Raw genomic sequence first — 25518 nt, forward strand, 5'->3', positions numbered from 1 at the left:
ATATATATATATATATATATATATATATATATATATATATATATATATATAAAGTGACAGATCAGTTTAACTACTCAACTAATTCGATCTGTTATCAAAAGAAATTAATCAATATAGGTTAGTTATTTAGTATTTTGTAATCAGTGAAAAGCTCAACAACAGTAGTACTTACCAACACCACTTCTTCTATTCCGTACATGTTGTGGGCCAGGAATTACATCAGGTAGACGTTCATGACGATGAACAGTAACATCACGACCATTCTCACCTCCAGAAGATGGACTACGAGACCAGGAACTAATTGTTTAAAAAAATATTAAACAGGATACAGATATCAAATACTACTTTTGTTAATTTAGTTTGGATCGTATAAATTTTTGATACACTAACTTAGGAGTTGATAATCACAATTTACCCACGTATATGTGCTATTCATAATTTTGTATAAAGATTGAATCCGAAATGTCTCAAATAACATTTTATACTGGATTTTAATATTCACAATAAAACTTGAATTAGGGAGTTGTCGTTGCATCAAATGTTATCTTTTTAGACTTAGTTATGATGTTGTTGCTATAGTACACACAAACTCCGATTGGAGCTCTTTCAGAGTTACTGCTGATCCCAAGGTCGGGCAAAGTAGGGTTGTGGATGGTATTGGAAGTCTTATCCCGTAAATAAAGAACCTTACTAAAGAAAGATGTTTGACAATATTTTTTTGAAAATTCAACCCTATCACAACATATCATTATTGGAGTATCGCCCCCGAATGCCCTGGTACGGTCGAGAGTGGGGAGAGTCTGCTCTCCCTCTACAAATGCTCTCACATGGCCACGCGTATATAGCCTCTGTCAGCGAAGTCCTACTCACTGCCTTCTATCACCATGGGTATTGTTTACGAGATTGAGAGGACGAAAAGCGAACGTCCGGCGCTTTATCTGGGTTGGTGGACACGGAGAGTCCACCTAGGGGAGTTGTAAAACCCTAATTCCAAACCAATGGTGCACATGGGCTGGCTCCAGTATCCTGAAGGAACAAATGGCGTATGAACCAACCGTCGGTCACCGGCTTCCATCGGACTGCATCTCTTTACGATGCTCCACTACCTTGTGGATCAGACCTTCAGGTCGAAGGCTCCGGGTGTGGCCCTCTAAGAAAACGACCTGCTTCGGTTTGAGCACCCGGGCAGTATCACAGCCCTCACATATATCAAATGAGATGTGTGTGGCGCATACGTATTTGTTGCCTCCTTGTACCAATATCTATGTGTTAAAATAAATAAATAATATGGATAATCGACCATCGACAAATTGCGCTATTCCTAACTAGTTAGTAACACGGACAGTTTCACGATAGATATAAAATACAGATTATTTAGAATTGGTCAACTTCGCTTATATTACTAAAAAATATTTCTCAATCGTAGCTGCTACATTACACGACAGTTAAGTTTATCTGTTTTGAGAAATCTAATCGCAAAATTCAGTTATTGTGGTTATGTTGTATCAAACAGATCGCTGTGGGACTATGAGCACAAATTTCTACTTCCAGGAACAAAGCCATCTAGTTGCCTTTCCTGTGAATCTACTCAGAACCTGGAAAGTTGATATCTTTTCACAAACAGAAAAGATGAGTTGAAGAATTTAAGTCTTACTATTTGGATTTTGAATAGCGATAGTAATATGATACTCAAAAATTAGGCTTAATAATCAGGCGCTAATTGTTTGGTGAATGAAGTGACCTATACATTAATTCTTTTCAATCACCACCGTTCATATTTCGTCATGTTTACTTTGTGTTAATCCTTCTTAGATAAGAATATCATTTCACCAGAGAAAATATATTACTCTAGCTACTACTACAACAATAATTAGTTCTTGTAGGCAGTTATCATATGATCACACATGTTATTACTGCATATCATTGATTGATTACCAGTCAGTATATTTTATAACCAATCATTTAATTATTTGTTTCTTTGGTTATTTTGGTTATAATGGTAAATTGAGCATTTTTCAAAACCTCATGAACAGTAGGTGTCTAGCGAAAGTTTCAGTCACTCATAAGCCAACAACACCACTAAAGTTTATCTTTTCTGTAGTTATTTCCTTATATTTCATTGAAGTATTTGACTGTTTTGGAACTCAGAATCCTTCCTATTTTTATTTATTTTAGACTACCATCTTTTGACTGATTTATTTGTCATATAATAGCAATAATAATGATCTAACAACTCTTAAAAACATGAACGTGTTGTGAATGTTGTACACTTTTTGAATCATTCAATGTGAAAAGTATAACAGCCTCCAAATGCCCTGGTACGGCCGAGGGTGGGGAGAGTCAGGTCTCACTCTCCAAATGCTCTCACATGGCCACGTGCATACAACCACTGCAAGGGAAGTCCTACTCAGCCAGTCAATCACGAGAGAATTGGTGTATTGACTTGTTGTTGGTGTATTTGGTGAAGTGGTGTTGTGCACTAGAGATAAGGATGTGAATAGAGAATGAATGAACCGTCGATATGTGGAGTTGCAATCGGTGGAATGGTCTTGGTGATTTGTTGACGAGGGAGGATCAGTGAGTGTCACTATTGTATGTACGTTTGCGAGTATTTGTGATGTGAGGATGTGTGGTGAGGTGTTGGTTTTGTTGAGTGAGTTGTTGCTGCCTTGACGTGATGATCTGGCTTGCATATCGTGATGAAGCAACCGAGCTATACTGGCTGGAACAACCGTTCCTCAAGGTCCTACCATGTCAGACAGGTCGGTTGAAGAGCGGTAAGACTAAAAGCGACAAACCCAAGGTCCGAAGGTGAAGTCGTACTGCTGACTGTACAGAGGTGTGACAGCAGTAAGGTGTTTCCTTCAGACAACCAGCATGACAGCGATGCTGCCTTACCACAAGGAGGGGTGGGGTTAGAAAAGGTCGACCCTAAAAATGCACACCTCGCCTTATCCCACGGATATCCGTCTCCGGCGGTAAGGTCCCAACAAGTACGGGGCTAACACAAAAATCACCCATATAAAGGTCGTGTCTGGCCGACCTCAAGCAGTTGTCCCTTGGGCACTGCGGTCACGCTCTCAGGTCACTAAGACCACCTCTAATCTAATTTCCTTTTCAGGTACCTCCAGAAGAACCCTTCTACGGTGTGGGCAACCGGGAAGTGATAACCGCCCTCATACCTCTAACAGCACCCAAGACCACTGTATTCATAATCAACCTTCCTATTTAATTCCTATTATTCCTCCTACATCGACTTTCAACGCTAAACTCCCTCTTTCGGTTTCCTCCTCAAGTGTCACCATAGCCAATGATTCTAGTGCGCGAAACACTGTTCTAGGTCTACTGAAGCCTCGCTCCAAACTACACATCGGAGCCTTCAACGTACGCACACTATGTCAAATCGGTCGGCAGGCTTCCTTGGCTAAAACCCTAGAGTCTCTTTCCATTGATGTATGATGTGTCTCTGAAACACGCATACAGGACCCCAGTGTGGTCATTCACTTGACTTCACCTCGGCAAAACGGAGAGCCAACGAGATACACCCTCCATGTATCTGGTGACCCGATAGCCAGTTCTCGTGGACTGGCAGGTGTGGGCATAGCAATAAGCATGAGGGCGGAACAAGGACTATTAGAGTGGATACCCGTTGACAGTCGTTTATGTGCTGTTCGGCTAAACGGCTTCTCAAAAACTCGGAAAGATAGGGAGACACGTCGTTTCTGCCTACGTTCACACCAATTGCAGCTCAGATGAAGTGAAAGATGAATTTTACAGAAAGCTAAACGTTCAGACATAGTACTCGTAGCAGGTGACTTTAATGCCCAGATAGGTAGTTTAAACCAAACAGAAATGCATTTAGGTGGGTATTTTAGTATTCCGGCACAACGAACAGATAATGGTGATCGTCTGCTACAACTGTGGTCAGACAATCGTTTATTTTTAGCAAACACAAATTTTAAGCATAAGGAAAGACATCGTCTAACATGGCGACCCCCTACACCAAACCAACGATGGACTCAAATAGACCATATTGCCATCAGTCATCGTTGGAGAGGGTCGGTAGAAGATTGTCGCTCATTCTGGAGTACCTGCTTGGACTCCGACCACACCCTAATACGGGCACGCATCTGCTTGCGCCTCACTGGACGCAAAAAAGCCACAGTAAAAAGACCCATTAGAACCGAACTGAGTAGCGAGTAAACCAGAAGTAGGTTCCAGGAACAACTGACTGACAGAGTCAGTCAGCTACAAAGTAGGACCAGGCACGTATATGCATCGGTTCAAGTTGCCACACCTCAATAACACAACAAGATCAACACCGGATTCATAGAAGTAGTTAAGTCAATGGTTGCAATATATAAAAGATTACATATAAGGATATAGTACAGGGAGAAAAAAAATAGCTAGTAGAAAGAAAGATATGGAATGATTTTAATCTCTTAGTTTAAGGGAAGACAAAGAGTGTATACATCTACGCCACTGTGATCAATTCTGAGCCATGTCACCAAGAGTCTCCAGCCATTGGTTACGATGGTCACGCGGACCCCAACCAAGTAGTCTGCATCTACCAACATGGCTCAGACTAGAAGTTAGTGTCTTTGTGGAATGATGCCACGTTTTGGTTTGGCCGCCCCTAACTTTCTTCCAACCATCCCTAACACCGATTAGCATTGAGCTTCGTGGTAATCGCTGTTCAGGCATACGCAACACGTGGCCCAACCATCTCAGTCGATGAAGATTCACAACCTCATCAAATGATTTACCATCATTCTCTACTCACTGCCTTCTATCACCATGGGTATTGTTTACGAGATTGAGAGGACGAAAAGCGAACGTCCGGCGCTTTATCTGGGTTGGTGGACACGGAGAGTTCACCTAGGGAGGTTGGAAAACCCTGATCCCCAACCAATGGTGCACATGGGCTGGCTCCAGTATTCTGAAGGAACAAATGGCATATGGACCAAACGTTGGTCACCGACTACCATGCAACTGCATATGCTGACGTTGCTCCACTGCCTTTTGAATCAGATCATTAGGTCAAAGGCTCCGGGCGTGCTCCCCTACGGAAACCACCTGCTTCGGTTTGGGCACACAAGTAGTATCACAGCCCTCACATAAATCGAATGATTTATGTGGCGCATATCTATTTGTTGCCTCCCTGTACCAGTGTTTATGTGTTTAAATAAATAAATCATAAATATATTTCAGAATGTAAATTATCAATGGATATTTAATTTCCGGTAACTATGATTAACAGTTAAATGTAATGAGTGATTATACAACACAACTTACGTAATGTATCGTTTTTCTCCAGTATCTTTATCACCAGAAGGAGTTGGTGATTTTGAAGATGAATGAGAACGTTCTTTAGTGTGTCCATCACCTAATCAAATATATATATATATATATATATATATATATATATATATATATATATATATATATATATACGAATATAATTTAATTGTATATACAGCAAAATTGTTGAACATATGAGTTAATGAATCGTTTAGGTATTTTCATATTACATTATTCTTTTTCAAGAAAGATACAGAGGATATTTTGATATAATAATAATAATAATAATAATAATAATTCGGAAAGTCTATCTTTTGAAAATCTAACCATTTTTATACTCAGTTACAAGAAATGTAAAATCTGCTACAATTGTACACCGGTTTATATAATCATACAACGCCAACAAAGCAAAATGAAACTAGAGTGACAAATGACATCAATAATAATAAATAATAATAATAACAGTAATAATAATAATAATAATAATAATAATAAAAGTATCAATGATAGTAGAAAATAACATTAGGCAAAGACAATGTGATTCGAGTCAGTCAGTCAGTAACAACCTAGAACTTCATACGTACGTACATCAGTTCGAGTTGCCATACCACATTAGCACAGAGATGCAGTGGTCGATTCAAATCCTATAGTGGTAGAGGTAGTAAGAGTATAAGTAGTAATCAGAAACATTGGGGTTTGAAGATGTTATACAAGGAGTATAATCCAGTGAAATAAATTTGGAAAGAGAACACAAGGGACATGACAAATTCAGAAGATTAGAATTTTGAACACAAAGAGTGGATGCACCTGCGCCATTGCAAATGATTTTGAGCCATGTCATTCAAGGTCTCTAACCATTGGTTGCTATCATCTCGCGGATCCCAACCAGGCAGTCTACATCTACCAACATGGCTCAGTTCACTTGTCAGTGACTTCATGGATTTGTGACATGTTTTGGTCTGGCCACCCCTAGCTTTCTTCCAACCTACTCCTACACCATTGGACATTGCACTTTGAGGCAGTCGGTCGTTGGGCATACGTAACGCGTGTCCCAGCCATCTCAACTGATTAAGTTTCACTATTTCATCAATCGATTTGTCATCCTTATCTAGTACTAGTTTCCTAACAACTGCATTACATACTCGGTGGTCCGAAGATATACGAGCAATGTTTCGAAGACACCTATGACCGAATACTAGTAACCTACGAATATCCTCTACTCTTACCGGCTATGTTTCACTGCCATAAAGTAGGACGGAACGAACTGCTGCGCAGTAAACCCATCCTTTGGTTGGTAGACGGTTATCTCGCCTACGCCATATATGACGCAAGTTGGCAAAATCTAGTCGAGCCTTCTGTATCCGTGTTGAGATTTTGTCACACACCAGACCACAAGGGCTGATGAGACTCCCAAGATAAGCGAAGCGGTCGACACGTTCAACTACTTCACTCCCTATCATTAGTTCGGGTGTCGATGCCACCCAATCCTGAAGTAATATTTTGCATTTCGAGGAGAAAAAATAAATTTGTGTTATAAAAAATATAAAATATTTTGAAAAGTATGAGAGATTTGTGGGGATTGTAGTATTTTCACAGTTGAAATCATGAGTCGATCTAAGCTAGACCATCATTAAAAACCCGGAAACATTGGACGGCCTTTTCGTCCTAAGACATGGAATTCCTCAGTAGTGTGCATCCATGATCACATACGCTGGACTCTAACCCAAGACTTCGGTCTCATGAGAGGACGCTTAACATCTAGACCACTGCGCCGGAAGATGGTGTTAATGTCTAACTTCACTTAATCAATGATCTTGTGCAACCCTTTATCGATTGCCTACGGGAAATAACCGTCTCACACCCGACACAGATTGAACGCTACTGGTTATGGTTTCTCGCTAGAATTCCAGGAGTTACATCTTGAAGCTAGTCACTAGTGAGTTCCACATGTTGGGTCGTGGATTCGCACTGCTAAGTAGTCCCATATTAGGACATAATAGCCGTATATTGCTTTCAGGTTTCTAATGGTGGTCTAGTTTAAATTAACTCATGATTTCAACCATGAGAATACTTTGAAAACTCAAGATCTAAGAGAAGACAAATAGTGAATGCATCTATTCTGTTGCAACTAATTGTCAAGTCACTATACATATCCAACCATTAGTTGAACATTTACGTGGACTCTAACCAGGTAGTTTGCATAGCTCAAACTAACAGTTAATAGCTTTAGGGACTGATGTGCCACGTCTTGACTAGATAGCCTCTCGTTAACATTAACAAGCATCGTGTGTCAAGGTATGCAGTTGTTGGCCGTACGTAATACACGTCTGCCATAAATATGCTCAGACAACCGCTTCTGTTTAGCAAGTATCAACCTTAATCTTGGGGAGAGATAGTCTGATATGGTGACATACTTTTTACGATGAATGTTAAATTACACTTTTTTGAATTTCGTGTAAAATACACTAAACTTGATTATTTTGAATGAATTAGGAATGTAGCATAAATAAGTTAACTTAGTGCCTTATATTAACGTTCACGTGTATTTCCGTAGAGATGTTTTTGTTTTTAAATCATACAATAACAGTAACGTTGAGTCTTTACTTGAAAGAACCGATCGTCAATGTGTTACTTCGTCTACTTCATTAATTAAAATGAACCTTCAAACAGTCAGTGAACATAACGTGCAAAGAATATGTATTATGCCATTTCAAATCACGAACGAATTTATTTGTGTTAGCGTTTATAGAATTACAGATTAAATAAATTTTAGAGGTAAATCAATTTGTTAGAAGAAAAAAAAAACTAGAATTACGTGTACAGTCAACTTTTATTTACAAAAATGAAGTCAGTCAGGTTCAAGAAAATATAAAGCGGTTTATCTCATTTGGTACATTCAAATTTTAGCTTTCTGAAAAGTTATAAATATGCATTAGTTGTGAAGAGCTGGCTCATTTGATTAAAGTATTTGACTTCCAACCACTAAGTCATGGGTTCAGTTTGGACAACCGAATATTGTATAATGCATTTATGTGTTGTGCTAATATTTCCTTATCTTGTTAACGAGAGAGAGAAGTCCAGTTTCATGCTGGGAGCTTTATTGATGATGACCTTAGTATAATCAACAATACATTTAAACTTAATCGACTATATATGTTACAAAGATTAGGATTTATGAACTGGATGACTGTCGCTAAACACAATCGTAGTAGGAATCCATCGAAAATTCATAAAGTAACGTGACGATGTGTTGAAAGTTGACCCTTTATTTACTTTAAATCGATAGTAATTTCCTTCCTCATAAGTTGTATTTGGAGACAGCATATCCCTTAACCAGCCCTTACATTTCGACTTTGAAGCGATATATATATATATATATATATATATATATATATATATATATATATATATATATTCAGTTAATCAAACTCGTCCAGAGTATGATTTTTCAGTATCAGTGAAGTTAATAATAACACTTTTAAACAGCATTATCAATAGCGTTCACCAGGCAAAAATACTTACTTTTCGGCACATTTTGTGCTGTAGTAGCAAGAGATGGTGCTATAACCCAAGGTCTCTTTACTGGTCTTTCATTTGGAAGCGGTGGAACATCAGTACGTCGTCTAAATAATAGAGAGAGAAGAAAACAATAAACGTTGTACCGATAGGAATACTAGTTAATATGTAGATTAAAGGAGATTAAATGAGGGAAGACATTGAAAATAAGGAGGAAAGACATTACCGAGGTGGTGAGGTAACAGGTGATTTTGATCGTCGACCAGTTTTATTCTTCGAATCTCCCCCGCGTCCTCCAGGACCTATCATAAAATGAGGGCGAAAGAGAATACAAAAATCTAACTATTTAAAAAGTATGATATGAGATTCTATTTAATTAATATGAGCAACTTAGAACAGAAGTAAAATAGATGTATTCTACTCCTCTCCTCCTCACTGAAACAGAGTATTGCGTGTAACAAAAACTTTGAATAATACGATTATGTCGTTTGCTGGATTTTCTATTCAACTATACTCATGTTACGGATACTTTGAAATTGTGGGGTACTGCTATGAGAGCATAATAATAAAGTAAAGCAACACTTGTTATTTTGATTCGATTTATTCAAAATATTTCCGGTAAAGTTGGTAACCGAACTAACCTCTGAACCAAGTTTGATTACCACCGCTCTTACGACCACGAGATCCTGCCGAAGATTTAGAGCCTGATCTTGACGCAGACGAATTGCCGGATTCTATATTTCTACCTCGGTGCTTTCCAGCTCCCCAGTAGCTGCGGCCACGATCATTCATAGCACCAGATCTTGCACCGCTCGCTGCGGTAGGATAAGAAGAACGAGAACGACCAGACCCAGAATCGGAATCAGACGAGCGAGAATTGGTAGCGGAAGAATGTCTGCTATCATATTTTCCGTGACGTCTAGGTGATCTTAAGTAAGGCTTCATAGCCTTAGCACAAGTTTCTTTCCACGACACTGCGACAGAAGCTAAGGAGGAAATATTTGACGACGCCGCAGAACTACGAGAAGAGCTTCTTGACGAAGATGAAACTGAGGATGATGACGATGCGGATGAGAAACGCCGACTAGCACTTCGACTACGACGATGTTTCGTAACTCTTCTTCGCCATTCTGATGTTTCTTTTGCACTTGGAGGAAGAATATCCTCCGGAAGATATCGGTGACCAGTTAGTTCAGTGCGTCCAATAATATATACTTGATAATAACAAGGCCATCTGGAAATAAAAACAAGCTAACATGTTATACCGATTAACTACTTAATATGACATTAGGAGAAAAGTATTCTTCGACGTTACTAAGAAGCGCATAATGAAAAGAAACGAAGAGTGAAAATATAAAAAAAGCGAACGTGGTGGTTATCCGACTTTGTCACGCAAAAGGGGTGCAAATAAGGATGAAATAAGCTATGTTCGGGTGTGAGTAACGGTATAAAAAACACCTCATCCAATTTATAACGGTTGGGAAGTTAGAGATGAACATTCAGATTAAACTTTATACTATCCTTATTCACAGCCTTGAAATATGTAACCTTTCTCCTTGTCAAGTACATGACCAGTTCATTATTTAAATAATAAACTATTCAAAACATTTTTGGTTGGGAGATCGATTTTCATCTATAGATATGTCTGAACTGATACAGCACCCGTTTGTTAGAATGTAGATTGCCAGTTCCGTTTCTGCCACAATTTAAGTTTTCCTTTGAATATATGTACATGGATCAGTACCATTTAGAATGATTGAGATTACATGAACTGCTAAACAAAAATGAAACTAATTAGTTTCCGGAGGTAATGCGTTTTTAAATATGATCTATCTCTTAGTAATTAGAGCAAACATACTTACAAAAAATCATCTTCTACAGGAGTTTCAACTTTCTTATCCACCGCCGGTGCGGGTACCGGTAAATTCATACGCTTTTCAACGAGATCTTTTTCCTTAGCCTTTAAAGCTTTTGCACGTTCTAAACGCTGTTGATAAGAAAAAAGTGCATGGATTAAAATAAGAATATGAATAACGAGTAGCATATGTAATTTAGTTACAGTACTTACTGTAATCAATTTACCAAAGACGATTTTATATAATAGGGTCAGTTAGCGATACGCGAGGTAGAACCTGCTACATGTGTACTAGAACTGGAACACTTTGTATATAAGCGTTAGTGATACCACTTAGACGTTTGAAATGAAGTAGGTGGGGTGAATAGGTATCATTACCAAGGTTTGATTTGATAATTTCTAATAAATTGAGCATTGGGTAGATTGTTATAAATAAATTATTTATTTATTTTAACACATAGATATTGGTACAAAGAGGCACCAAATACATATGCGCCACACAAATCTCATTTCATATGTGTGAAGGATGTGATACTGCCTGGGTGCCCAAACCGAAGCAGGTTATAAGTAAATAACATATTTGTAATATCCCAATGAGTAGAAAGATTAGATTTTCTGACGTTTCGTGACTTAGTGTAAGCCACTTCTTCAGAGAATAAATAACCAAATTAAACTTGCATTATTTTTAATCTGGTTATTTATTCTCTGAAGTGGCTTACACTAAGTCACGAAACGTCAGAAAATCTAATTTTTCTACTCATTGGGATATTACAAATATATTATTTATTTATAGGTGGGGTGAGGTTTATATCTGTAACTTAATGACAGAAAGTCACATTCGTTATATCTATCTCATTTGTAAAAAAAATTATTTTCGAATCAACAAAATTTGTGTTCACTTCAACAGTAATAGCCTGGATGGTTGATTCAGTCAGTCAGCTACAAAGTAGGACCAGGCACGTATATGCATCGGTTCAAGTTGCCACACCTCAATAACACAACAAGATCAACACCGGATTCATAGAAGTAGTTAAGTCAATGGTTGCAATATATAAAAGATTACATATAAGGATATAGTACAGGGAGAAAGAAATAGCTAGTAGAAAGAAAGATATGAAGCGATTTTAATCTCATAGTTTAAGGGAATATAAAGAGTGTATACGCCTACGCCATTGTGAAAGATTCTGAGCCATTTCACCAGAAGTCTCCAACCATTGGTTACGATAGTCACGCGGATCCCAACCAAGTAGTCTGCATCTACCAATATGGATAAGACTAGAATTTAGTGACTTCAAGCACCGATGCCACATTTTGCTTTGTCCGACCCTAACTTTCAGCCATCCCCAACACTAGTTTCCATCATGCAATGTTCTTAAAACACTAGATTCAATAACTATGACAAGCTTACGTGATAAACACGTCTGCCGTATGAAGCCTCATAATGTTAATCAGATCACATTAAGGACATGTTTCAAAACCTGAATCTAGTAATCAACAGTCAGCCAATAAAACTACTAAGTTACAGTTTTGCATATATAATCCTCAGAAGTTTAGAACTCTCAAGTCGATTTTGACGTATACATAAACGGGATAATTAAAATAAATACATCTACAAAATAGTGATTTTCATTGAACGAAAACATAGATGGTAAGTGACATAATAATCGGTTATGTACTTTGATAATTATTCAGTTGGAGGTTAGCAGACAGTTTGTGAGCGAATGATTTATTTAGTCACCATGGCCGAATGATCACTTGATTATTACTCATTCCCAGTACCTTATTAATCAATTTCGATGTCATAATAAACGGTATACAATTTTCTATGGAACTGATAGACTTTTAGCATAATAAAAACCCTTGCATATACAAATTACATACAGTCGGACCAGTGAATAAGTAAAATTGATGTACATAGTAAAGCTATGCTGAGACAAGACAAAGAGATTGATGGGGATATGCTAATACATCAATTAGGATAAGTAAGTAATATATGTGAGACAATCAGTATCTCTTTATATTGCCGTAAAACTAAGTTTGAAGTGCCAGTAGGGTGAGAGTAGCCTTGTGTCGATCAAGTCAAGACATACGTTGGTCTTTTTGTTACCACATACCCAAAGAAGTCGCAAATATGTTTAAACGGGGAAAAAAGTTGGGTGTTGTTCCCTATTTACAGTATTTCATGGTATATACGTTCGTTTTAATTTTTAAAAATATTACCGTTTACTACATGAATGTCATAGATGAGAGAGTAGCTGAAAAAGTACAGAGAAAACCACAATGACCCAGGTACATTCTCTCTTTACCCTTCTGAACCAATGAATGAATTATTGTGCCTCTACATCAAATATCTGAATTCTTATTTTCATTATTTGCGCTGTTAGATTTTCAGTCTGTCGGTCTTATGATTCATAAACGTTCATTCCGTTCTCTTGTGATTAGAATGATAGACTTCCATTCATTAAGCCGCAGGTTCAAACCCAGCTGCTTTTAATTTGGTATGAACAACAGGGTGGTAGTATCATTAGCTCGCACGACTAAAGTGACTCGGAGCCAAGAATATAAATCCGTACTTGATAAATGAGTTGTCACCTTGTACTATTAATGCTGCTTAGAAGGGTACTTTTTGTAAATATGCACGTACAAGATTACAGGCAATTATTCACAATAAAGTTTCATAACATCTCTGACGCTAAAGCTAAACTTACAAGCGTACATATTAGTTGAACAGTGAATAGTGTGATGAGGCCTTTAAAAAAATGAAACTGTATTGTTCTACTGTTAGTTATTCACAAAATTCTTTGTTTTGAATAACTGATAATTTGATATTTAACGATAAGGTATTTGACTAACAATACAAAAACAGTAAAGTGAAAGTTTGTAAATCATCATATGACGAAAACAATAATTGACGAATCAGGAACTAAATAGTTTATATTTTGTTACCATTTTGAACTGAATTTTAGTAGAAACTAGTGCCAATTTCAGGAGTATGGTGGATAGCAACCATGAGGTATCCAACGGTCCCTGGTTTTCAGTGGTTCAAACCAAGGACCACGAATCAAGCCTTACTTTCATGAAATTAGATCTGACCTGAATAACGAAAGACGCTACGATAAGCGTTTATTTACTACTAAAGTACTAAACTGAGTAGTGAGACATTCCACCTGAATTCACCAAATCGTTACACTTAAGAAGTAGGTAAGATGATTGCGGAAAAAATGATCGACATTAGAAATCAAACAAAAGAAGTGACATGTTAACTTCGCTAAGTCCTGACACTAATAATAATGATTTTTAGACCAACTCGTTCACTAGGTACTTGGGTATGAACAATACTAATTGTGAGATCTAACGATAGTAGCTGTTCAACAAAAACGGAGTGAAGCAGGACTTCGACCTCCTTATGTGTTGTATGTTTAGATGTAGATAGGAAAACGACTATGACTCACTTCACGTGCCAAACGCAGACCACGTTCCCAAGGGGTTTCGTCCTTTTTTACTACCACATCTGCTGTTCCCTCAACCTACAAAAATTTAGAAACAAACCATATACGTAAACAAGACCAGCTAAGATACTACAACACATTGTGCTGATCACGAAAGTTTAGAACTCTAAATAAGACGTTTAAAACCAAAGATACATGCTGATTTGAATACTATATATATATATATATATATATATATATATATATATATATATATATATCTTAAAACAGCAGTCAAACACTGAATTGATTTGCAAAATAGTAGCTTTGTTCTTCCTAATCTCCCTCAAAGTTTCACGTGTAATGACCAGTGCTAATCGGAGGGGGCATGGGAAACACAAACTAACTAAGTAGATGAACGTTTATAATCACACTAACCAAGATACTATTTTGATCTAGTATCCTGCTTCTAATGTTAGCACTGATTGCCGTGGCTCCAACTCAAACAGGTCATGCTTCGGAGGAAAACGAACAAATATTAGCAATCTGTGTATGTGTGCTAAAGAAAACGAACACTTCACTCCCAATGATTACAATAAACACAGGTGTAGAATGCAACATTCTGTATTTAGGAGGAAACAGAGACGTCCCATAGGTTCTTGTTTGTCATATCAAATCTTCACTGGAAACCTCTTTGCCAGGCAGAATAATATCATGTGTTGACTAAATCGGTAAATAAATGTCGTGATGAAAATCACATCTTTAGAAACCAGATGCTGCTATCTGTAAAGACATGTTTATGACAATACCACGTACCAGTGGTAATAGTAGATCCCGGCAGAAGACGACTTGATTTATTTGGGCGGGTGTTTTCAAATTCCTAAATAAATTTAGTGTTTATGTCAGGAGCCCTCATAAGACCGAGGCTTTTCGAAACTCCTCCCAATGACGGGTAATGAAGCAAAACCTGCCAAATCCAGACCACACTTGAAAAAGTAATTAGATCAAACAAAATAAAATAATATATATGATCGTTTTTTTAGTGGAAGATGGTGCTGAAGGATGTGTCTTCAAGATGTCATGGTGGAAAAAAAGGAAAAAGAGCATAGGAAAAGGGCGACGTAAAAAAAGTCTAAGCGTGAGCCAAACAATTACCTCATCAATTTCAGACTGCACTTCCCCTTCTTCGGAACTATGTTCGTCCTTGCTGAACTCCGACTCGTCACTACTTCTCATTTCACCTTCATCATAAGGACTTGACCCAGAACTGTCTGAACTTGAAGAGGAAGCTGAACTTTCATGATAATCTCTTTTATTATTCTTTAAAGAAAGTAGCTTTATAGCAATATTAAAAACAGAAGAATAAATACTTCTGTCTCCCATGGGTTTATTGAAAAATTCTCATCCTCAAAGTCCAGTTGTTCATGGTGATCATTTTCAAGACAATGAAGTGCGGAAATAACTGCACAATACTATGAAAAGACAACAAACTAACCAGCAGGATCCATGGCGCGACCACAGTTGTTTTAGCCGCTCTCATCAAGGTCCATTCTCAATGACCGTAAGATAGATATGTTCTTTAGTATCTGTTTTAGAGTTTTAAAATAGGATTTTTATATCATGGGACTGTTTGATGTGCTATTACATTCCTTGAATAAACACAGGTCATTTTTTATAAGTCCTCTTAACGAACTCGATGTCTTTGCTCTGCTAAATACGCTTGACATAGGCAAATCAACTGGACTCAATGGACTGAATCCTGGGTTACTAAAGAAACTAGTTAACTTCTTTGCGAGCCCTTAAAGTATTTGCCTTGATATATTCGTAACCCAGGGTCGTTTACCAAAAGACTGGAAGAACGCCATAGTAAGTCCTGTCTTCAAAACAGGTACGAAACATAAACCTGAGAATTACCGACCCGTTAGCCTTATTAGTGTGGCTGGTAAAATCTCAGAAAAGATTATTTGGAAGGAGCTGTTTAAGTATCTCGATGAAGACCGGATCCTTTCGGAAATGCGGCATGGTTTCAGAATAGGTTATTCCTGTCTCACTAACTTATTAGTCGTTCATGAAAGCTGGTGTACTCTTAAGGACCAAAAGTTACCTGTAGGCGTAGCCTACATTGATTTCAGCAAAGCTTGTGACAAAGTTCCGCACAACCAGATGTTATATAAGTTAAGAAATGTCGAGGTTGGATGCAATCTATTGATGTGGATAAAAGACTTCTTAGTTGGGCGCCAACGAGGAGTACGGTTGAACTCAAAGTTATCTATCTGGCAAATTGTACCTAATAAAGTTGTAGTGGTAAATAAATCCCCAAAATAAATAGCACTAAGTTTTCGACATTGGATGCTGACCATATGTTTTAGTGGACTCATCTAGCTGAAGGCGCTCGGTCAGGCATCCGCACCAGATCACGTGTGGTAACGCCGTGCTCAACATCAACCGCAATCACTAGCCAGATTAGATCAGAGAATTCCGATATATTGGTCATCGCCAAATATACTCTTCCGATCTCCTCGACTCTGTCTTTTGATTTCTCTGGGTGGGAACGAAATATATTAGATGTTACTGGTAGAAGCGTTGTCAAACACTGAATACCTGTGACATCATCATTGGTGAGACCGACGTGATCTGGTACACCTTATTGCAACTGTGAGTCTGTTCCTTTTTCGGATTTTTATATATCATTGCCTTATTTTTTATTTTTTTTTAAACATTGTGATTTTTTTTCGTTTTTTTCTTGGATATATATATCTTTTCCCCTCGTTCATTATCGTACTTCATACTTCATCATGACTGAACAGACACCTAAAGTACTCAAGCATAAGACTTTGTCCCCGCCTTCGTTTCAACTGATGCCTTTCTGGCCCGACAACATCGAAGCCTGGTTTTGCTACGCAGAAGCCGACTTCTCCGAGCACGGCGTGATCGACACACGTGCACAATTCCTCGCAGTAGTCAAGGCACTACCGCGCGAATTCAACAGGTACGTAACACCTAGTATGTTTACTAGTGATGTTTCCGACCCTTACGAAATCTTGAAACGCTCGATTCTTAAACGAGGAGACCTAACCGATCGACAAAGGTTAGATCAACTCTTCAATAACATCGACCTGCGACACGGTTCTGCGACGGACATGTTGCAACGGATGAGAGAGGTAATAGGCCCAAGAACTTTCGACGAAGGTCTATTCAAACAACTCTTCTTGTCAAAACTTCCCCAACAGGTGCAAGCAGTTCTGGTCTCGTTTCAGAACAACGCCTTAGACGAACTAGCTGCATCTGCCGACCGCATTTTAGAAATTACGAAACCTTCTACTACCGAGGTATTTTCAGTCAAAGAAAAGCCTCAAACGACTCAGAATGATATAACCGAGTTATGTCACACACTCACGCGTTATCTTAGTCTTCGTACCGACCGTAAGAGATCTCGCACCCCACGTAGAAGCATGTCACGTAAGCGATCTGTCTCTAGACCACGAGAGACAGACAACCCCGACTGGTATCATAACCAGTATGGAAAGTTTTCCAGAATTTGCAGAAAACCCTGCAATTTTCCAAACACGAAACCGACTGATTCGAAAAGCAATTCGGGAAACTTCCAAGCCGGCACGCGCTAACGGCAACCGTAGCCGGCGAACATAGCCGCCTGTTATACGTCACAGATGTGACAACGAGAGTTCGCTACCTCGTCGACACTGGCGCAGAAGTTAGCGTTCTCCCAGCAAATCCTAACGACCGGCTTCAGGAGTCGGCTTTTAACTTACAGGCGGCAAACGGAAAACCGATCGCTACGTATGGCAAAAGGTACGTTTACCTTAACGTGGGTTTACGCAAACCCATTCACTGGATCTTCGTTGTTGCAGATGTTTCTATGCCAATCATTGGTATGGATCTTCTACAACACCATAATCTGATCATCGACACGCGCAAACGGAGGCTAGTAGACGGAAACACTAATTTATCCGTTTGCGTAACTTCTTTTACTGGTTGCAAATTATCCCCAGTCACAATTAAACATATGATCGACCCACTCTATCAGCCACTACTCGATAAGTATCCTGGGATACGACAAACGCAATCGAGATTACCGTGTGTAACCAGCAACGTTACACATCACATCACGACTACAGGACCACCTGTATTCTCTAAAGCACGACGACTAGATCCTGAAAAGCTAAGGTTAGCGAAAAACGAATTCGATCACATGATAGATTTAGGAATCATACGACCGTCAAATAGCCCTTATGCATCTCCGTTGCACATGGTCCCTAAAAAGGACAGCAACGATTGGCGTCCAACTGGTGACTATCGGCGATTGAACGCGAAAACCATTCCCGATCGTTACCCGTTGCCTCACATTCACGATTTGACAGCTACCTTGAAAGGTACAACTGTCTTTTCGAAAATCGACTTGGTTAAAGCGTATAACCAAATACCTATGGCTACTGACGACATTCCGAAAACAGCTATCATAACTCCCTTCGGACTCTATGAATTTTTGCGAATGCCTTTCGGTCTACGAAATGCTGCTCAAACATTCCAAAGATTCATAGACGACGTTTTCCGAGGTCTCAACTTCGTACATGCGTATGTTGACGACTGTCTAATCGCAAGTCCGGACAGAGAAACACATCTCAAGCATCTGGATTTTGTTTTCGAACGACTACAAAAACATGGCATACCTGTAAACGTTCAGAAATGCCAATTCGGAACCGACTCGTTAGACTTCCTAGGACACACTATCGATGCTCAAGGCATTCGACCTCTTAGGACCAAAGTGGCGGCCATTCTGGATTATCCAGAACCGACCACCGTCAAGCAATTACGCACGTTTAACGGCCTGGTAAGTTTCTATAGACGTTTCATACCGAAATGCGCATTACTCATGAAACCTCTTACCGACCAACTTCGTGGAAATGCGAAATCCATTAATTTGGACGACACCGCACGAAAAGCATTCTCCACAATTAAGGAACTGATCGCTAAAGCAACAATGCTCGCACATCAGGACACCGAAGCACCCATTAGTATCGTAGTAGACGCATCCGACTCGGCAATCGGAGGAGTCTTATAACAATGGGTTAACAACTCCTGGCAACCCTTGGCATTTTTCTCTAGAAGGTTGCTAGACACCGAATCGAGGTACAGCACATTCGGTAGGGAACTTCTAGCTATGTATTGTGCTGTACGACATTTTCAACACTACATCGAAGGCCGTGAATTCACTCTTTTCACTGACCATAAACCGCTCACTTTCTCGTTAAGCTCTCCTTCTGACAAGTACTCTCCCCGTGAGTCTCGACAACTAAACTACATTTCGCAGTTTACTTCAGGCATTCAACACGTCTCTGGAGCAAACAATGTAGTTGCAGACGCCTTATCTCGCATAACTTCCTTGAACAGTTTCCAAGGAATCGACCTTCTTAAACTCGCCGAGCTTCAAAAAGAAGACACTGATCTTCAGCACGAGTTATCGTCCACAACCCTTAAACTACGCATCAAACAGATGGGAACAGGTAACGAAACCTTACTTTGTGACACATCTACAGGTAGGGATCGCCCAATCGTGCCGAAACATTATCGACGCAATGTCTTCAATACATTGCACAAACTTTCTCATCCAGGTGTTCGTGCAACCATCAAGCTTATAGCAGAACGGTTTTGCTGGCCTGGTATGAATAAAGACGTGAGGGAGTGGGCACGCTCCTGTGTAAGCTGCCAAAAATCTAAGGTTATCAGACACAATAAATGTCCTTTAGGCTCATTTAAAACTCCCGATGCTCGTTTCGACCATGTTCATCTGGATTTGGTAGGACCGTTACCAGATTCAAATGGATACTCTTACCTCTTAACCTGCGTAGACCGTTTCACTCGATGGCCAGAAGCAGTACCTATCAAGGACATCACTGCTGAAACAGTGGCCCGCACCTTCGTCGAACAATGGGTAGCAAACTTCGGTTGCCCTTCAACCATCACCACAGACCGCGGACGTCAGTTTGAATCTGAACTTTTCCGTCGTCTGACCACACTTTTAGGAATCACTCACTTCCGAACGACCGCCTACCACCCACAAGCAAACGGGTTGGTAGAACGTTTTCACCGACAACTAAAAGCTTCACTATCAGCTGCAAACGTTTCACAGTGGACCGACGCTCTTCCACTTGTTTTACTAGGTATCCGCAATGCAGTGAAAGCTGACATTGGATACACTGCGGCTCGACTCGTTTATGGAACGACACTTCGACTTCCAGGAGAATTCGTGGATCCTTCATCCTCTTCAATGAACATGGATCTAACCTCCTACACGAACAGGCTTACAAACGCAATGCGTTCAGTTAAGCCTGCTTCCACTCGACCACAATCAACCGATGTTTCCGTTCAACCTGACTTACGATATAGTACACACGTTTTCATTCGTCGAGACTCACATCGACGACCTTTCGAATCAGCATACGAAGAACCCTTCAAAGTTCTTCAACGTGAATCTAAGTACTATATAGTCGATAAGAACGGAACAAACGATAGCATCAGCATCGATCGCTTAAAAGCAGCGTATTTAGAAGGAAATCCTATTCACGTCGACTTTCCTTCGGTACAATCGCACAACACGACTCCTACACTCATAATTCATCAACCGACAACCAACACTAGCGACGATACTCCGAATGTATCTGAAAATAAACCCAAAACGACGCGTTCTGGAAGAAGAGTAAGATTTCCAGAACATTTAAACGACTACTGCACGTAAAGCACTACTCGATCTTTCTTTTTACGATATATAATTTTTTTAAATAGAATTTTAATATGCTTATATATTTATATTTTTACTTAAAAAAAACAAAAAAACTTTTTTTAACGCTATTATGTGTGCTTGAGTATATTTTCCATTTTTTCGCCGACATTGTGCTTTTACGCACATATGAGTGTATTTCGACATGCACTTACACTTTCTTTTTTCTTTTCCAGGACGGCTGGAAAAGAACGATGCAGTTTATGAGGAGTCGAAATTTTCGTTTTAACTTTTTCTTTTTTTACTATGTTGTACCGCGGTCCCATATAGTAAGGAAAGACGACCAGACGCTGCTACACTTAGTAAGCTATCAGAAGAGTGTTTACCAACGACAAACTCGTTGGGTTTAAACTTCTGGCTGGCCACGTCTTAGGGTCGTCACTGCCCCACCAGGGGTGGAGTGATCTGTAGCGGTAAATAAATCCCCAAAATAAATAGCACTAAGTTTTCGACATTGGATGCTGACCATATGTTTTAGTGGACTCATCTAGCTGAAGGCGCTCGGTCAGGCATCCGCACCAGATCACGTGTGGTAACGCCGTGCTCAACATCAACCGCACTCACTAGCCAGATTAGATCAGAGAATTCCGATATATTGGTCATCGCCAAATATACTCTTCCGATCTCCTCGACTCTGTCTTTTGATTTCTCTGGGTGGGAACGAAATATATTAGGTGTTACTGGTAGAAGCGTTGTCAAACACTGAATACCTGTGACATCATCAGAGTGCTCCAGGATATTCCTCTTGTATGTAAATGTCCTTCTTCGTTTATCATCATCATCGGTCTTGCTTTTCGCTGACGATGTCAAGATATGGAGAACGATACGATGTAAGGGTGATAGCTTAGAACTCCAAAATGACCTGAAGAAATTACCTGAATGTTCCGAAACCTGGCAGTTATCGATAAATACTTCCAGGTTTATTGTGATGCATATTGGTCATCAAGGCACAGATACATACACGATGAGTAACACTGAGCTACCTGTTGTCCAAACACACAATGTCTAAGGAGTCATCGTTAGCCAAGACTTAAAGACTACTGCACACTGTCGTGTAATAGCCACCAAAGGTTTTAAAACTTTATGGTCAATACGTCGAGCCTTTGGTCATGTGGATGCTAAGAATTTTTCGACTTTGTATACAGTGTTCATGCGTCTTAAACTTGAGTACTGCATACAAGCGGCTAGCCCCTGCTTAAAAAAGACAGTGAGCTTCTGGAAAAGGTCCAGAGAACAGCAACTAAGCTGATTCTCAGGATAGCAAAGCTTCCGTATGATGCTCGACTGGCCAAGCTATACCTATTCCCGTCGTCATATCGTAGAACTAGGGGCGACTTGATTAAAGTTTTCAAACTGCTTTGTGATAAATTTACATTTTATATGCCCTCATTTTTCTTGTCTACCAAGCCAGAGAACTTACGATGACACTCCAAAAATGTCCACAAGCCCAGGAGAAATTACTTGATAGCTGACTACCGACTTTCCCAATGAATCATCAACGAATGGAATTCATCACCTCAGCACGTGGTTGAGGCTCCATCCGTCATCTCTTTCAAGAGAAAGTTCGATCAACTGAGAGACCATCATTGCCAAGACTAACACACACTATCAAGCCTCCTGTGGTTTTTAAACTGAAATTCAAACTCTTACTTATCTCGATTTCCTCCAAAATACAAGGACTCCAATTGTAGAATATAACAATAGTCATATTACTTTTCTGATTTGTCACCATTTAAACGCTTGTGTACACCTTATCTACGCACTAAAATTATGTTGGTGTGGAAGGACAACTGTGGTATTTCATACAGGTCTGATAAATACATATAAATGTATATCTATACTAAGATACGATACTTGATTGGGCATATGACTACCAAGTGTGACGATTCAATTTTATTGATTAACTTGTGCTCAGCTGTGTTATTGATTCGGACACCTCATACGCGAATCCTCGTAAAATTCCTCTGATGGTTGTAAAGATGCCACAAGTATACAGAGTTTGACAGCGCTCTAGCCAGTAACATCTTTGCAATTGAAACAAGCGAACCCTGCCAAATCGAAAGTCGGAAGTGAGAAAGTTCGAAGGTATGTTTGAAAGGCTGTCGATATATCAAGAAGTGATCAGTCTAAGCTGGCTAGCGGTTGTAGGAGATGTAATGTACGGCTTGCTCACAGGTGATCTGGTGCTGATGCGTGACCAGGGGCATTCGACTAGACGATCCATTAAAATTAGTGCAGTCAGCATCAAATGTCGATGACTACAGAATTATTGATTTGGAGGGGTTTATTTGCCGCTAGAGTTGCCTGTCTATTTGACCATCTGCTATCGTATTCCATCATTGCGCTAATGCATAAATACTAGGGACAAAGTGATAGGCTGATACGCCGAACAGTTTGGATTCATTCTACTACAACGTGCGTCCTTTCATACCGACATGGCCTCGTTGATATCTCATCAGTAATCGAGAATATTCACTTTTACACAACTATGTTGCAGCATTTTGACACTTCCGAGAATGCGATTTCGGTCTTCACCTTGCTGACAGACTGCCACGATAACGAATTTGACAATAATTGGACCAACGTCGAACCACTGTGAGGTAGATCTAGTGGTCTTTTTCAATTTCGTTTTACCTAGTTGCTACAAACTCAGGAATTGCGAATACGTTACTGGATCCACTTGGAGCTGCTTGCACAGAAGGTCAAAGGTAACGTTGCGATTTTAAATGTCTTTCAGGTTTTATCTTCGCGGGGCGTATATCCACTTGTCTCTGCTTTTTCTTTTTTCGTAACTTTCGTCTTGTTTATTTTCTCCTTAAATTGTCTCACATTATAATTTTCGTCTATTGAGTAACGTGCAGAAAAATAGCGTTGCCAACAGTAATATATTTCTGCAAGGACAGGTACACGCCGCTTTTACGGGCATGATCTACAATCCACAACATTTGTTGTTTCGCAGTATGCATGTTGAATAAATATAGTCTATAAAATTGAATATCAGTTCATTCCTTCAGGTAGACTGAGTCATCTTCAAAATATTCCCCAAAGTGGCTTCGCGTCCACGTTACATACCAGATCCAGTCTTGTCATTTTCGCTATAAATACAAGGACAACTAACAGAAGTATATACTAAGTCAAAAATCCTTGTTTTTAGCTCCTGCATTATGAGAAAGATCAGGACGACACCAAGTGAAGAACCCCATGTGTGCAACATGAGCCACTCGACTCATACTAAAACTGAGTTTCCAACTAAGTAACCAGGATCATATTTCTTCTAACATCCTGCTCTTATTAAAACAAGTAGTCAAAGGAGAAATATAGGGAAAGACGTTCAAACTTGTCCACAACACACCCTACTGAGGCTAAACGATATAAAGATGATTATTGTGTCCCGTGCTCGTCGCTCATTAAAACCAGCGACTCATCAGCGGAAAGGAATTTCGTTAGTGGGTGGGTTCACTGTTGCTACAGAGTTGGAAATATTTGACCGGTTAAAAGCTGTCACAGTTGATAATAATAATCCCACCATGTGTTTGTATGCATTTGTTTCACTCAAATCTTGAACTTGTTTGTTTATAACGTTGAACTCAAACATTTTGTTTTGGTATTTTAGAAGCTTTGCTCCGGAAACCCTAAAGTTGAAGGTTTGTTTCGTAATTGTCATAATAATTATTAGAACAATATATTATTATATATTATATATATTATATTATTATTATATTATTACTATAATTTGTGGACAAACTTTGGTACCTGGATTGGGACTTAGCTGTGCTGTTATTTGGGGTCATAAATAGCGAGCGGATCAATCTACAGTGCATCAATAACAGAAGAGAGCAAACCTTGGACATAACTGTCGTTGTGACACCGCAGTACCTAAATAGTATCACAGGTTTCTGTTAAGTCGCTCTTGTCTGTGGTCTTGCTATGTCCACCTACAATATAGAGGAAATACATGGATTGAACCGATAAATGAGAGGCATAGAATCCCATTGGAAGCAGTTCTATCCATCACCACCAATACATTCAAATTCAAACACTGGCTCTGCCGAATACGTGACCATAGAAGTCAACCCGTGCTCATACACAAACAAAGTTGCCGGCTGCTGATAGCACTGAACTATTTCGTTACAACAAGGTGCAGTGAATGAGTGTTGGAAACGACGATAGCAAAATCATAGTTTTCAAAACGCTTAAAAATAGATTACGAAGACAGACAAAATTTTCTGGGTTTATCTAGTATCACGGTTTTGGAGAGTAGCTCATTAGAAAGAATGGGAAGCTCTCGATAGAGAACAGCGGTACAAATACTGTACAGTGCTGGTGAAGGGTATCGCTCCAGCCAATCTATGCTGCCTGTACAAGGGCCAAAACGTGGCGAAAGATAAATCCACTTCAATAATGGCGATTTTATCTTCACACATGTTGCAGAAGAAATTTTACTGGCATCCCAGAGAACATCGGTTGAATGGTCTCAAACACTATTAAGACCAAACGAACTGTACACCATAACAAATACCGTTGGAAGGTCAGCATACACAGAACTGAATGTAGAGGCCGAAAAGGAAATCTTCATCCCTACAAATAATGATGCAGATATATGAGATAATCAAGAATGTCCT

The 25518-nt window shown here is 39.3% G+C and overlaps 1 protein-coding gene across 2 annotated transcripts in view; it reads right to left on the reverse strand.

Moving 5' to 3' along the window:
* MS3_00008314 (uncharacterized protein) overlaps positions 1-15809 on the reverse strand; it is a 32120-nt gene extending 16311 nt beyond the window's left edge. The window contains exons 1-10 of one of the 2 annotated variants that reach the window (XM_051216680.1): positions 15596-15809; positions 15471-15562; positions 15256-15435; positions 14125-14199; positions 10680-10804; positions 9459-10051; positions 9044-9119; positions 8824-8924; positions 5296-5386; positions 173-297 (exon numbers count right to left, since the gene is read on the reverse strand). In XM_051216680.1, the coding sequence (XP_051065272.1) occupies positions 173-297; positions 5296-5386; positions 8824-8924; positions 9044-9119; positions 9459-10051; positions 10680-10804; positions 14125-14199; positions 15256-15435; positions 15471-15562; positions 15596-15608 (1471 nt within the window). In that variant the 5' untranslated portion in view covers positions 15609-15809. Of the gene's footprint in view, positions 1-172; positions 2764-5295; positions 5387-8823; positions 8925-9043; positions 9120-9458; positions 10052-10679; positions 10805-14124; positions 14200-15255; positions 15436-15470; positions 15563-15595 lie in introns of those variants that run through there. The other variant, XM_051216681.1, reaches the window with a different exon arrangement.
* Between the last annotated feature and the right edge of the window lie 9709 nt (positions 15810-25518).

The sequence above is a fragment of the Schistosoma haematobium genome, chromosome 6 (genome assembly GCF_000699445.3).
Source record: "Schistosoma haematobium chromosome 6, whole genome shotgun sequence".
Taxonomy (NCBI): Eukaryota; Metazoa; Platyhelminthes; class Trematoda; order Strigeidida; family Schistosomatidae; genus Schistosoma; species Schistosoma haematobium.